General features: G+C 44.7%; 2 protein-coding genes and 1 non-coding gene across 3 annotated transcripts in view; all 3 read right to left on the reverse strand.

The window, feature by feature from the left end:
* The window catches only part of LOC105550525 (putative RNA-binding protein Luc7-like 2), a 111,263-nt gene extending 98,866 nt beyond the window's left edge, over positions 1 to 12,397 (reverse strand). The window contains exon 1 of the mRNA XM_011995467.1: positions 12,259 to 12,397. The gene's annotated coding sequence lies outside the window, so the exon portion shown is untranslated. The remainder of the gene's footprint in view (positions 1 to 12,258) is intronic.
* LOC105550524 (chromosome unknown open reading frame, human C7orf55) lies at positions 6,986 to 11,640 on the reverse strand. Its single transcript, XM_011995463.1, has 2 exons — positions 11,246 to 11,640; positions 6,986 to 7,282 (listed from the first exon to the last, which is right to left on the reverse strand). The coding sequence occupies exons 1-2, from the start codon at positions 11,381 to 11,383 to the stop codon at positions 7,079 to 7,081; spliced, it is 342 nt and encodes a 113-aa protein (XP_011850853.1). The 5' UTR covers positions 11,384 to 11,640; the 3' UTR covers positions 6,986 to 7,078.
* TRNAR-CCU lies at positions 12,004 to 12,076 on the reverse strand. Its single transcript has one exon. It is a non-coding gene; the product is annotated as a tRNA-Arg (tRNA).
* Positions 12,398 to 12,853: the final 456 nt, after the last annotated feature.

Genomic DNA, 12,853 nt, shown 5'->3' on the forward strand with positions numbered 1-12,853 from the left:
GGGTTCAAGCAATTCTCCTGCCTCAGCCTCCTGAGTAGCTGGAACTACAGGCGCCTGCCACCATGCCTGGCTAATTTTTGTATTTTTAGTAGAGATGGGGTTTCACCATGTTGGCCAGGATGGTCTCTGACCTCGTGATCCACCCACCTCGGCCTCCCAAAGCAAAATGTTTAAATGTTGTAACTATGTATTCATCTTAGCATCTGAAAAAGAAAACAAAAATCTCTGTATGTCTATGTCTACATTTTAGCGATGATAACCATTCCTCTTCCAGGAACAAGGTCTCAGAGGGAAACATCATGTAAAGTAGGGTTGAACTATAGACTTAAAACTAGGTAATTAAAACAGAATAGGTACAAGTAACATGTTTTGCTAGCTGTCCACAACAGACAGCTCTTCAATTTATTGTAATTTATGAACTAAATATGGTAAATAAAGGCTATTTCATACAAAGTAATATTGCAGTTATATTTGGGGCATCAGTACATACAATCAAATTTTATAAACATGGTGCCTATTAATTTTTGAGACAGAGTCTTGCTCTTTTGCCCAGACTGAAGTACAGAGGTGTGATCTCGGCTCATTGCAACCTCTGCCTCCCAGGTTCAAGCGATTCTCCTGCCTCAGCCTCCCGAGTAGGTGGGATTACAAGTGCCTGTCACCAAGCCCAGCTAACTTTTGTATTTTTAGTAGAGACAGGGTTTCATCATGTTGGCCAGGCCGATCTCGAACTCCTGACCTCAGGTGATCTGCCCGCCTCAGCCTCCCACAGTGCTGGGATTACAAGCGTGAGCCACCACGCCCGATTGGTGCCTATTAATGTAGATTTTAAAGTTCAAATTTTTTAAAAATTACTATCTTTTAGTCAGATTAAATTAAAACTTACTTTACAGACTGCCTTGGATTAACCTGCCTTTGGTTCAGAGCAACACATTACTTTTCCCACCACATAATCCTAGTATGTGAACATCTTGTTCTTATCACATGTTCATATTTGTATCTCTAACACTTAACCAGACAAAGAACTCAATACTTTATAGCCAGAAACATCCTGAGTTCTGGTGAAAATGTATTAATATCTGAAGCTTGTGGAGAGGAGAAATGACAAGAGCCAAACCTAAACCAAAAGAACTAGGTAATTGGTTTATTCAAGACAGGGGAATTAAAATCAGTAAGCATACAAACTATACTGCTTGAAAGAAACTTTTTTAAATAATTTGTATCTTTGAGATGAGGTCTTGCTCTGTCACCCGGGTGAGTACAGTGGCACAATCGTGGCTCACTGCTGCAGTCTCAACCTCCCATCCTCAAGGGATCCTTCCACCTCAGCGTCCTGAGCAGCTAGGATTACAGGCATGCGGCACCATGCCCAGCTAATTTTTTTATTTTTATCTTTGTAGAGAAGGTGTCTACTTATGTTGCCCAGGCTGGTCACAAACTCCTGGCTCCAAGCCATCCTCCTGCCTCAGCCTCCCAAAGTGCTGGGATTAAAGGTGTGGGCCACCATGGCTGGCTTTTTTTCTTTTGTAGAGATGGTCTTTCTCTGTCACCCAGGCTGGAGAGCAGTGGCTATGATCATAGCTCCCTGCAGCCTCTAATTCCTGGGCTCAAGTGATCTTCCTACCTCAGCCTCCTGACTATGGGGGCATGCCACCACACCTGGCTAATTTTTACATTTTTTCTAGAGACAGGGTCTCATTATGTTGCTCAGGCTGGTCTCAAACTTCTGGCCTCAAGCAATCCTCCCATCCAGGCCTCCCACTGTGCTGGGATTACAAACAGGAGCCACCTCCCCACACTTTTGTTTTAAGAGTGAAAAGGTAAGGGTAGCTAAGGTAGTTTCACTCATATAGTAGGCATTCATAAATCTTTGTTGAAGGAAGAAAAGAGAGAAAGTGAGATTTAACCTGAAATCCTGAAGAATGAATAGGAAAGAGCTACTGAAGGGGAGTATGATTGGAAGAACTTTCCCTGTATAAGGAACAGCAAAATGTTGAAATCAAGACGATGGCTCCCAGTAACTGAATTTCTGTATTCAGTTCTAGCTGGACTGTCAAACACAGAGAATAGAGATGAAGCTGAAGAGGTCCGGCAAAGGCTAGGCCCTGGAGGTTCTTGTTAAAGTCTTACTTTGAAGGGTTCTGAGTAGAATGACAAGATCAGATCTGTGTTGCATAGGGGAAAATGGACTTGAAGAGAGCACAATTGGAGGTAAAAGGGACCAATTAGGGAGGGCAGTGGTTAAGGGAAGAGATGTAAGAGGTCTACACTAGGATAGTAGCGACAAAAATTGAAGGCCTTGTTGGGAGATAAAATCTGATTTAGTGAATGTTTAACTGAAGATATGAAGGAGAGAAAGCAGTAAAGAATAACTTAGACTTCTGGCTTCAGGGACTGAGTGAAAGTGTCATTGAACTGATAGGGAATAATACCAGGAGAGACTTGTAGGGGAAGATGAGGAGGTTCCATTTTGGACACACTGAATTTGAGATACCTGAGTTACCTAAGTGGTGTCATCTGCCAGGCCGTTGGACATCCAGGTCTTCACCATGCCAGAGGAGCCTGAACTGGAGTTATCAGCATTTTGAGAATAACTGAAGTCATGGAAGTGAAGGTGATCGCTCAGGGGAAACCATGTAGAGTGTGACATAAGGACCTTGGTCAGGACCCTGAGGAATACCCAACATGTAAGGGATACACAGAACATGACTGAAAAATGACTAGAGTAAGAAAAAAACAGAATATGGGCCGGGCGCAGTGGCTCACACCTGTAATCTCAGCACTTTGGGAGGCCAAGGCGGGCGAATCACAAGGTCACATGGTGAAACCCAATCTCTATTAAAAATAAAAAATTTATTAAAATTTATATAAATTTATATTAAAAAAATATAAAATTTATTAAAAATACAAAAATTAGCCAGGTGTGGTGGCGGGCACCTGTAATCCCAGCTACTCAGGAGGCTGAGGCAGGAGAATCACTTGAACCCAGAAGGGGGAGGTTGCAGAGAGCCAAGATCGCACCACTGCACTCCAGCCTGGTGACAGGGCGAGACTCCATCTCAAAAAAAATAATAATGTGGTGATGTCATCAAAGCCAAGGGAAAAGCAGGGAATTGCCCATAGTGTCAAATGCTCCCTAGACAACAAAGATAAAAAATAAATAGGATCCACAGGGTTTGGTGTCCTGAAGGTCATCTGTACCGCTGGGTGACAGTTTTGATGGTAGTAGAGGGGTGGAAACCAGACTGCAGTGCATTGAGGATAAGTGGTGAAAAATGCAGAAAATGGATACAGAACAACAACATGGATTACTAACAAGATAAGGTGGCCAGGCGCGGTGGCTCACACCTGTAATCTCAGCACTTCGGGAGGCTGAGGCGGGCGGATCACAAGGTCAGGAGACTGAGACCATCCTGGCTAACACCGTGAAACCCCATCTCTACTAAAAATACAAAAAATTAGCCAAGTGTCATGGCGGGCGCCTGTAGTCCCAGCTACTCAGAAGGTTGAGGCAGGAGAATGGTGTGAACCCGGGAGGCAGAGCTTGCAGTGAGCCAAGATCGCACCACTGCACTCCAGCCTGGGCGACAGAGCAAGACTCCGTCTCAAAAAAAAAAAGGTTAAGGCTCAAAATCAGTATGCTCAACAAAAGAAGCTGCCTCAAAAGAGTACATACTGTATGGCTGCATTTGGATAAAATACTAGAACAGCCAAATCTATAGTGACAATAAGCAGGTCAGTGGTTGCTGAGACCAGGTGTGGGGAAGGGGAATTGACTGCAAAGGGGCACAAGATAACTTTTGGGGGTGATGAAAATGTTACATTGCTTTACTGGGATGTTTATGACACAGGTGTATGCATTTGTCAAAATTCATTGACCTGTACACCTAAAATGGGTATATTTATTATATGTAAATTTACCTTGATACAACTTATTTTAGAAGTTTCAAAAATACAGTAAGTGAATATAATTCATTCAAGTCTTTGAATAAATTCATCCATTTGTGAAGAGGAACAGCGGGTAGTAGCTGAAAAAGCATTTGAGGTAGAGGCAGAGTAGTTTTTAGAAGGAAAAGCATATTTAAGTTATTATTATGTACATTAAGTACTATTGAAGGAAAATCCAGAGAGGGGGAGCAGCTGACATTAAAGGAGGTGAGCAAGACACAACAAAGTGAAGAAATGCAGTAAAGTACTTTCCACTAGTGCTTTATCACTTATCACTAGACTAGTAACCAAACCTCAGGATTCCCAGGCTGGGACCTTCCAGTATAGAAAGTTTACTGCCAATACAGTTTGTGTTCTAGAATCGATTCTAACACTGAGTTCAGCTGATTATTGATGGTGCAACTATGAATAGGAGATACAGGTTGGTTATAATGTGAACAGAAATGGCCTGAGAAAATTATTGAAACCATAATAACATAATACATATATACTTCTGAAGACTGGTGGCAGTAGGGCTTAGAAAAGGGTTCATGATAAAAGGAATGAGAATAAAGTAAAAAGATGAAAACAGTAAGATTTTCTTTTTGTTGAATACTCATTATGCACCATGCAAGTGTTCGATTTTTTTGTTTGCTTGGTTTGTTTCCGAGACAGTCTTGCTTTGTTGCCCAGGCTGGAGTGCAGTGGCGCCACCTCAGCTCACTGCAACCTCTGCCTCCCGGGTTCAAACAATTCTTGTGCCTCAGCCTCCAAAGTAGCTGGGATTACTTGCGTATGCTACATCTGGCTAGTTTTTTTTTGGTTGTTGTTTTTTGTTTTTTTCTGAGACGGAGTCTCGCTCTGTCGCCCAGGCTGGAGTGCAGTGGCGCGATCTCGGCTCGCTGCAAGCTCTGCCTCCTGGGTTCACGCCATTCTCCTCCCTCAGCCTTCCAAGTAGCTGGGACCACAGGGGCCTAGTACCACACCTGGCTAGTTTTTTTGTATTTTTAGTAGAGACGGGGTTTCACTATGTTGGCCAGGATGGTCTCAATCTCCTGACCTCAAGTGATCCACCTGCCTCAGCCTCCCAAAAGTGCTGGGATTACAAGCGTGAGCCACCAGGCCCAGCCCTAAGTGTTTTATATAAACATTATTCTCATTTATTACAACAACCTTTTTGGCCTTCCCATTTAATATAAGAGGGAAAAAGCACAGGTCAACTAAACTGCCCGAGCATATATCTGGTAAATTATAAAAGTAGAATCACAATGTAAATATTTCTTTTTTTCTTTTTTAGAGAGAGAGTCTCACTCTGTCACCAGGCTTGAGTGCAGTGGTGCAATCTTGGCTCACTGCAACTTCCGCCTCCCGGGTTCAAGTGATTCTCCTGCCTCAGCCTCCTGAGTAGCTGGGATTACAGGCATGCACCACCACGCCCAGCTAATTCTGTGTTTTTAGTAGAGATGAGGCTTCTCCATGTTGGTCAGGCTGGTCTCGAACTCCCAACCTCAGGTGATCCGCCCACTTCAGCTTCCCAAAGTCCTGGGATTACAGGCGTGAGCCACCACGCCTGGCTTGAATTGCTTTATGAATAGTTCTGTTGAGATTGTACCTCTCCGAGTGGAGCTAAGTTATGTATTCAAAAACATTTAATACATGCAATGTGTAAGTCACTGTGGAAGGTGCTTTGGAAACTGCAAAGATCACGAATGAGACATAGTCCAGGAGAAAAGAGGTTATCTATCTACCAGAAGAAACTGACATATACCATAAAGGAGCCAAAGGTAAATAAGTGTTGGCAATTCACAGAAAGAATCATTTTTGAGGAAATAAGGATATAAGAAGCAAAGGGAACCTTTAGGAGACTATTTTATTGGTTCAGCCAAAAGATTCTCAGTGCTTGAATTAGGACAGAGGCAGTGGAGACAGAGGGGGAGAAGGTTATTAGAGCTATTGCAGAAGCCGAAATTGCTGAATAATTGTGAAAAATAAGGAGAGAGAGGAATAGCAAATGAAGCCCAAGTTTCTGTCTTGGTTAGCAAGTGCATGGTGGAGCTATTTGCCCAGATAGGGAGTTCAAGAGGAGGAACAATTTGACAAGATTAGGAGACAGAAAGAGATGTCAATGTACTCATCCATCCCCCTCTGTGGATTATAGCTGAGCTGTGGCCATGTTCCTCAACCCAAGGGCCTGCACTGGTCAGGCCTGGGGAGGTGAGAACTCCCCACTAGAGTCTCTCTTAACCTATTCTGGTTCGGGCCCTGCCCAATTAAAACTAAAAGATAAAAAGACCTCTACTACTGAGAACCCCTAAGAGCTTCACCATCTCGACCTTAATTCACCCACACCTTTATGTATCCCTTTAACTCTCCTCAATGACCCTATTTGAGTGTGCCACCTATTTCCTGCCAGGACTGTAACACATCATATTTATGTATTTTTAAATGAGGTATGTATGTATAACTGTATATGTATAGGAAATATCTGGAAAGATGCACATCAAACTGTTAGTAATAGTGACCACTTGGTAATGGGGCCAAGGGAGGAGGAACAAAGGAAAAGAGGGCTTCTCTTATTTTATAACATTTGAATTCCTTAAACAAAAGGCCTGTACTACTTTGTTGTTGTTGTTGCCCAGGCTGGAGTGCCATGGTGTGATCTCGGCTCACCACAACCTCCGCTTCCCGGTTTCAAGCGATTCCTATCCCAGCCTCCCGAGTAGCTGGGATTACAGGCATGTGCCACCATGCCCAGCTAATTTTGTATTTTTAGTAGAGACGGGGTTTTTCCATGTTGGTCAGGCTGATCTCGAACTCCCGACCTCAGGTGATCCACCTGCCTCGGCCTCCCAAAGTGCTGGGATTACAGGCTGGGATTACAGCCACCACGCCTGGCCAAGGCTTGTACTATTTTTTAAATTAAAAAAAAAAAATTTTTTTTTAAGTAGAAAAACAACATCAGTGTAGTGCAAAAAGTTCAGTAAATTCACTGAGAGTAAACATGAAACCTCCACTTAATTCCCCTAAGAACTAGTAAACAAAATTACAGAGAAAAATCTTAAACTTAAAAAAAATTTAATGGTAAATACATATTGATAGAAATTATTCAGTTCTCCTATGAATGTAGCATCCGAGGATACTCTCTCCATGTTCACGGCTCCCAGCCCTTCCCTCCAGGCTGATGGGGCAACGTGAGACCCACCAAGCCAGCAGACTCCTCCACTGAGCGCTCACCCTTGCCATGAAATTCCTGATGTAGGGCCACATGTTCCCGGATGCTACGCAGGAGGCAGAGATAGGTGGCAGCTTGGAAATGAAGCTCATGTTGGGCTCTGCACAACTTTTCACTGGTGACCTAGAGAAGCAGCAAGTCAGAAACTCTTAACCCAGCTACAGATACAGGTCCACAGAGACAGATTTAATAAATAAGCATTCACTAGAGTGAAAGTAAATTGCACAGAGGAAATACAGACATGTATATATATACATGTATACTTAATACATCTGTAAAGGCACTCTATTAGTAAAGCTGACCTCTACTACATCTATAAAAGCACTCTGTAATTATTAGTAAAGCTGACCTCTACTTCGGATTTTTGAAAGGAGTTGCATTGAATGTTCCTGTATTCAGTCAGTACTGCAAGAAGTCACTAGTTTCAATTCCTTCATTTTACAGATGAGGAAACTAAAGCTCAGAGATGCTCAGAGGTTGGTTAATGGTAGATATGGAAATTATAATTAGGTCACTGATCATTAATGTCACCTAAATAATATAATGTAGAACTTTCTCCCTTTCAAGCAAATAAAGGACTGCTTTATTTATATTTCTGTGACTTTGATTAATGTGGCATACACCTTTCATTACAATGAAAATTGAAAACTTGGCTGGGCGTGGTGGCTCACGCCTGTAATCCCAGCACTTTGGGAGGCCGAGGCGGGCAGATCACGAGGTCAGGGGATAGAGACCATCCTGGCTAATACGGTGACACCCCGTCTCTAAAAAACAAAACAAAATTAGCTGGGCGTGGTGGCAAGTGCCTGTAGTCCCAACTACTTTGGAGGCTGAGGTGGGAGAATGATGTGAACCCAGGAGGCAGAGCTTGCAGTGAGCCAAGATCAGGCCACTGCACTCCAGTCTGGGCGACAAAGTGAGACTCCATCTCAACAACAACAACAAAAAAAAGAAAATTGAAAACTTGCTTTGTCTGAAAAATGATAGCTTTGTGCTAAATAGTAAAAAATGAAGGTTTTATGTATAAAAGTAGTATGCTTATGTTCATATTACTTATTACAATTGGCCCTCCATATCCATGGATTCTGCATCTTTAGATTCAATCAACTTCTGATAAAAAATACTCAGAAAAAAATAAAAGGATGATCATGTCTTACCAAACATATGTTTTATCATTATTCCCTAAACAATGTAGTATAACAACTACTTACATAGCATTTACATTGCACAAGGTATTATAATCTAGAGATAACAAAGTATACAGGAGGATGTGCATAGGTTATATTGCAAATACTACAGCATTTTATCTCAGGGACTTGAGCATCCGTGGATTTTGGTATCCCTGAGCAGGGCTGGGGGGTGTCCTGGAACCAATCCCCAGAGTTACTGAGAAATAGTTGTTCTTGCTCTCACCATTTGCTTATCCATCTGAAAAATCTGGACTCATGACTTTAAGAAGCTAGAAATTCCATATCCATTCCAAAGTCCCCAAATGACTCTAAACCTTTTTTCATCATCATACTTTTGAGATTCACTGTACCCTCTTTGACTAGTTCTGTATTCAAGGCTGTGAGAAAGGGGCAGGAAAAGTGAAATGGGGATGTGTACATAACTCTGAGTGACTAAAGGAGCCATGTCCAAGCGTGGATTAATCTGGGTACCACTGCCTACATAATCCCCACCCCCACCTTTTTTTTTCTTGAGACAGGGTCTCACTTTGTTACCCAGGCTAGAGTGCAATGGCGTGAACATGGCTGTTGATCTCCCTAGCTCAAGTGATCCTCCTGCCTCAGCCCCGCAGGTAGCTGGGACTACAGATGCGTGCCACCATATCTGGCTATTTTTTATGAAAACAGGGTTTCACCATGTTGCCAGGCTGGTCTTGAACTCCTGGGCACAAGCAATCCACCCACCGCCTCTTCCCAGAGTGCTGGGATTACAGGCGTGAGCCACCGCTACTGGTCTAATCCCCTTTCTCTATTTGAATATCTAGCGTTAGAATCTGAAAACTATAATGTGTGTGGCTTCTTGGTTTTTGAGACAGAGTCTCGCTCTGTGGCCTATGCTGGAGAGCAGTGGTATGAACATGGCTCACTGCAGCCTTGATTGACTTTCTGGGCTCAAGTGATCCTCCCACCTCAGCTTCCCAATTAACTGGAACTAGAGGATGGGACACCACACCTGGATAATTTTCAAATTTTTTGGAGAGAAGGTCTCACTACACTATATTGCCCATGCGGTTAGAATGTGGGTTTCAGGATCTGGAGATCATGTTGAAAGCAACATTCATTAGCTGCTTAAAAACATTATTAATCTGCTTTAATACAAATTTAACATTTTAGTAATCAAAACTTTATGAGAAATCAACACCAATATCAAGCATTAACAAATCATAGCATCCATTTCTATTAATATATAAGCCTAAATGTGTGGAATTTGACATGGGAATTCTAGGTTAACGTAGGATAGAATACTGCCCTTGATTTGGTTGAGCCTGAATCATGAGGACAGAAGGGTCAGCAATAGACAGGAAACAGTAAATAGATCACAAGAATATAAAAGAGATCAAATGAAATAGAACACTGCATTTTCCCTGTGAAGGGAGGTTTCTCCCTAATAGAATCCCTTCTCCAGAGGGAAAGGATAGAGAAAATGGGATGGCTGAGTTAGCTCTGAGCCTGAAGGAAATAGAAACCACTTCCCCTACGCTCAAGTGCATTCCAGAGTGGTATTTCCGGAATGTACCATGAATTTCAGAACCATTACCAAGTCTCTCTCAAGGGTAATGGTATCCCCATAAGGTACAACTATAATCATGTCACCTCCTTAAAAATCTTAGAATGGGGCCGGGTTCGGTAGCTCGCCTGTAATCACAACACTTTGGGAGGCTGAGGCAGGCGGATCACCTGAGGTCGGGAGTTCAAGACCAGCCTGACCAACATGGAGAAACCCATCTCCAAGAAAAATAAAATTATCTGGGCATGGTGTCGCATGCCTGTACTATTTGGGAGGCTGAGGCAGGAGAATCGCTTGAACCTGGGAAGCGGAGGTTGCGCTGAGCCGAGATCGCAATCTTAGAATGGCTTCCCATTACATTTACAAAAAAGTTTAAATTCTTGTTCCGCCTACCACCTCATCTACCTCCACTTCATCCACCACACCCTAGGGCTAAACCACTCTCAATTGGCAATTTTTCTCCCCTTTGGCTTTCAATTGTTTAGCTTTTAAATCTGGACCCTAACCCCAATTTACTTGCTAACTCCAAATTAGCCCTCAGGTCCCTGATTAATTTCCTCCGGAAAACCTTCCCTAACTACCCCTTCTTTATACCCCAGCCCCTGTTGTCTACACCTTGAGCACTTATTTATCCTAAATGCTTTACTGTATTGCTCCCTCAGGTGGGGAGCAAGCTTCTTAAAGGACAGGACCCATGTGCATCTGATTCTTTCTATTTAGACCAGGTTCCTAGCACAGCCCCTAAGTTATCACCTTTTAAAAACTAGGTGAATTTGAGTTCTAAGATTTTACATTCTGACGTCCATGGCTCAGAAATTCGACAGTTGATCGTTCTCCCTTTCCCAACATTGCTCAAGGGCAGCAAGTTTCCTTCCCTAAAGCCCAGTTTTTCTTTTCCGTCTCAAAAAGAAATGCTTCTTGGAATAACTTTTCTAGGGGACGGACGAGGAGATTGTTGGCCAAATGCTGTGGCTTTAAATCTAGTGACAGTACACCCTTCAAGTCCATCTTCATTCTTTAATCCCCAGCATTTCCTCTATTCCACTTTCCTGACTTTACCCTCCACAAAGGCAACAGACCAGCCAATGAAATCCTTCGGGACGGGTCCGCCCCTCTGCAGGACAGACTGACGTCCCCAGAGCGACTCTGCGCCCCCGCCGGTCCTTTGGTCCCCGAGTTTATGCCAGAGCATGGAGCCTAGGGCCTGGGTTGGTTTGGTCAGAACCAGGGCTCCGTGGGAAGGTTGGCCTCAGAAATGCCGGAATTAGACACCGTGCTCCCCATCCCAGCCCAGACCCGACTCTTCCTCCCGCCCCAGCACGTGGAGAACCTGGGACAGGGCTCCCGTACCCGATGTGCACGGAAAGCCTTCACAAGGTACCGATAGGCCGCGGTGTCGCGATAGGGTCGGCCGGTGGCCGCGCTCAGGTAGCGCAACTCCCGCAGAAGTCCTCGCAAAGTGCGCGCCGGGGACCCTAAAGCCGCCATTTTCCTGTCCTTCTCCAAGCCTGGTGCCCGACGACGTCCTACGACCCTGCAAAACCCCTCCTCCCGCCCAGGCGCCTAATGGTACGGTCGGACGACTACCGGCTCCTCCTATCGACTGACTAGCAGTGGAACCGCTCACTTGTCCGTTGTACCGAGCCTTATTAATCGAAGGCCGAGGGGCGCCCTAACAAGAAAAGCAAACAAAACCCAAGCGTTAACTGACGCTACCAGGTCCTCTAACCCACAACAAGGATTTGGGTAAATAGGGGCCTTTCTTCACGACGTCATTTAAGATGCCCGTTAGCCGACCAACCGCTGAGTCTGAGGAGGAGCGGGCCCAGCGCGGGGTGTGTGTGTGGATTTGATACGGAACACGCTGAGAAGACATTTTAAAATGATTTATAGAAGGGATATCAAAAGTCAACGTACTGACGTTTCCCCAAATACCAGGGCACCTGCGGCTCAGAGAAAGGACATGGGAGTGTGCAGATTCTCGAAAATTGCAACTAGTAAAAACACAAACACACGCGCTTCCCATTTAAAAAAAAAAAAGTAAAGTTGGCATATTTCGCTTTGTTTAGAAAGGGAAAAAAGTACTTTAAAGGCCAAAAATTTCAGGCCACCCCAGATGGGACTCGAACCCACAATCCCTGGCTTAGGAGGCCAATGCCTTATCCATTAGGCCACTGGGGCTTCTGTGAGCGACGCGCTCAAACAACATATTCAATTATTTTCCTCTTTGGTACGTCATCGTCATTTCATTTTTGCCTTACCCTATCCCACGAAACCACACCTAGCGCCCACGTGAGGGGTGACGTATGCTGGGACTTGTAGTTAGAGAACAAAAGTCCACATTACTGCGCCAAACGCTTTACCCTCGAAACTGCACCGATGCTCCGGACGTTGAACGGGCACGCGCACGCGTTTGCGTACGCGCTTGCCTGCGCAGTAGTCCCCGCGCCTGCGCAAAAAGCAGGCATACGTCGTCGCGGAGCACGCGCGCTGGGCAAATTGGCCGGATATTCGAGACTCGCCCTCTGAACGTCAGCCCTGTTGGGTTTTTACCGGAAACAGTCTGACCTTTTCCGGTGTTGCGACTATCCGGGTGGAGATTTGCTCCAGCGGCCGTTAGGTGGTGCCTGCCGCGGTCAGTTTCTGCTTCCGGTTGAAGCGTTGAGGCCATTTCCGCAGGCCGAGCGCGGTTGTTTACGCCTGTAATCCCAGCATTTTGGGCGGCCGAGGCGGGCGGATCAGCCTCAGAGCATCTTAGGTCGGGAGTGTGAAACCAACCTGACCAACACGGAGAAACCCTGTCTCTGCCAAAAATACAAAATTAGCCGGGCGTGGTGGCGCATGCTTGTAATCCCAGCTAGTCGGGAGGCTGAGGCAGGAGAATTGCTTGAACCCTGGAGGCGGAGGTTGCAGTGAGCCGAGATCGCGCCATTGCACTCCAGCCCGGGCAACAAGAGC

The sequence above is a fragment of the Mandrillus leucophaeus genome, unplaced genomic scaffold (genome assembly GCF_000951045.1).
Source record: "Mandrillus leucophaeus isolate KB7577 unplaced genomic scaffold, Mleu.le_1.0 Scaffold49, whole genome shotgun sequence".
Lineage (NCBI taxonomy): Eukaryota > Metazoa > Chordata > Mammalia > Primates > Cercopithecidae > Mandrillus > Mandrillus leucophaeus.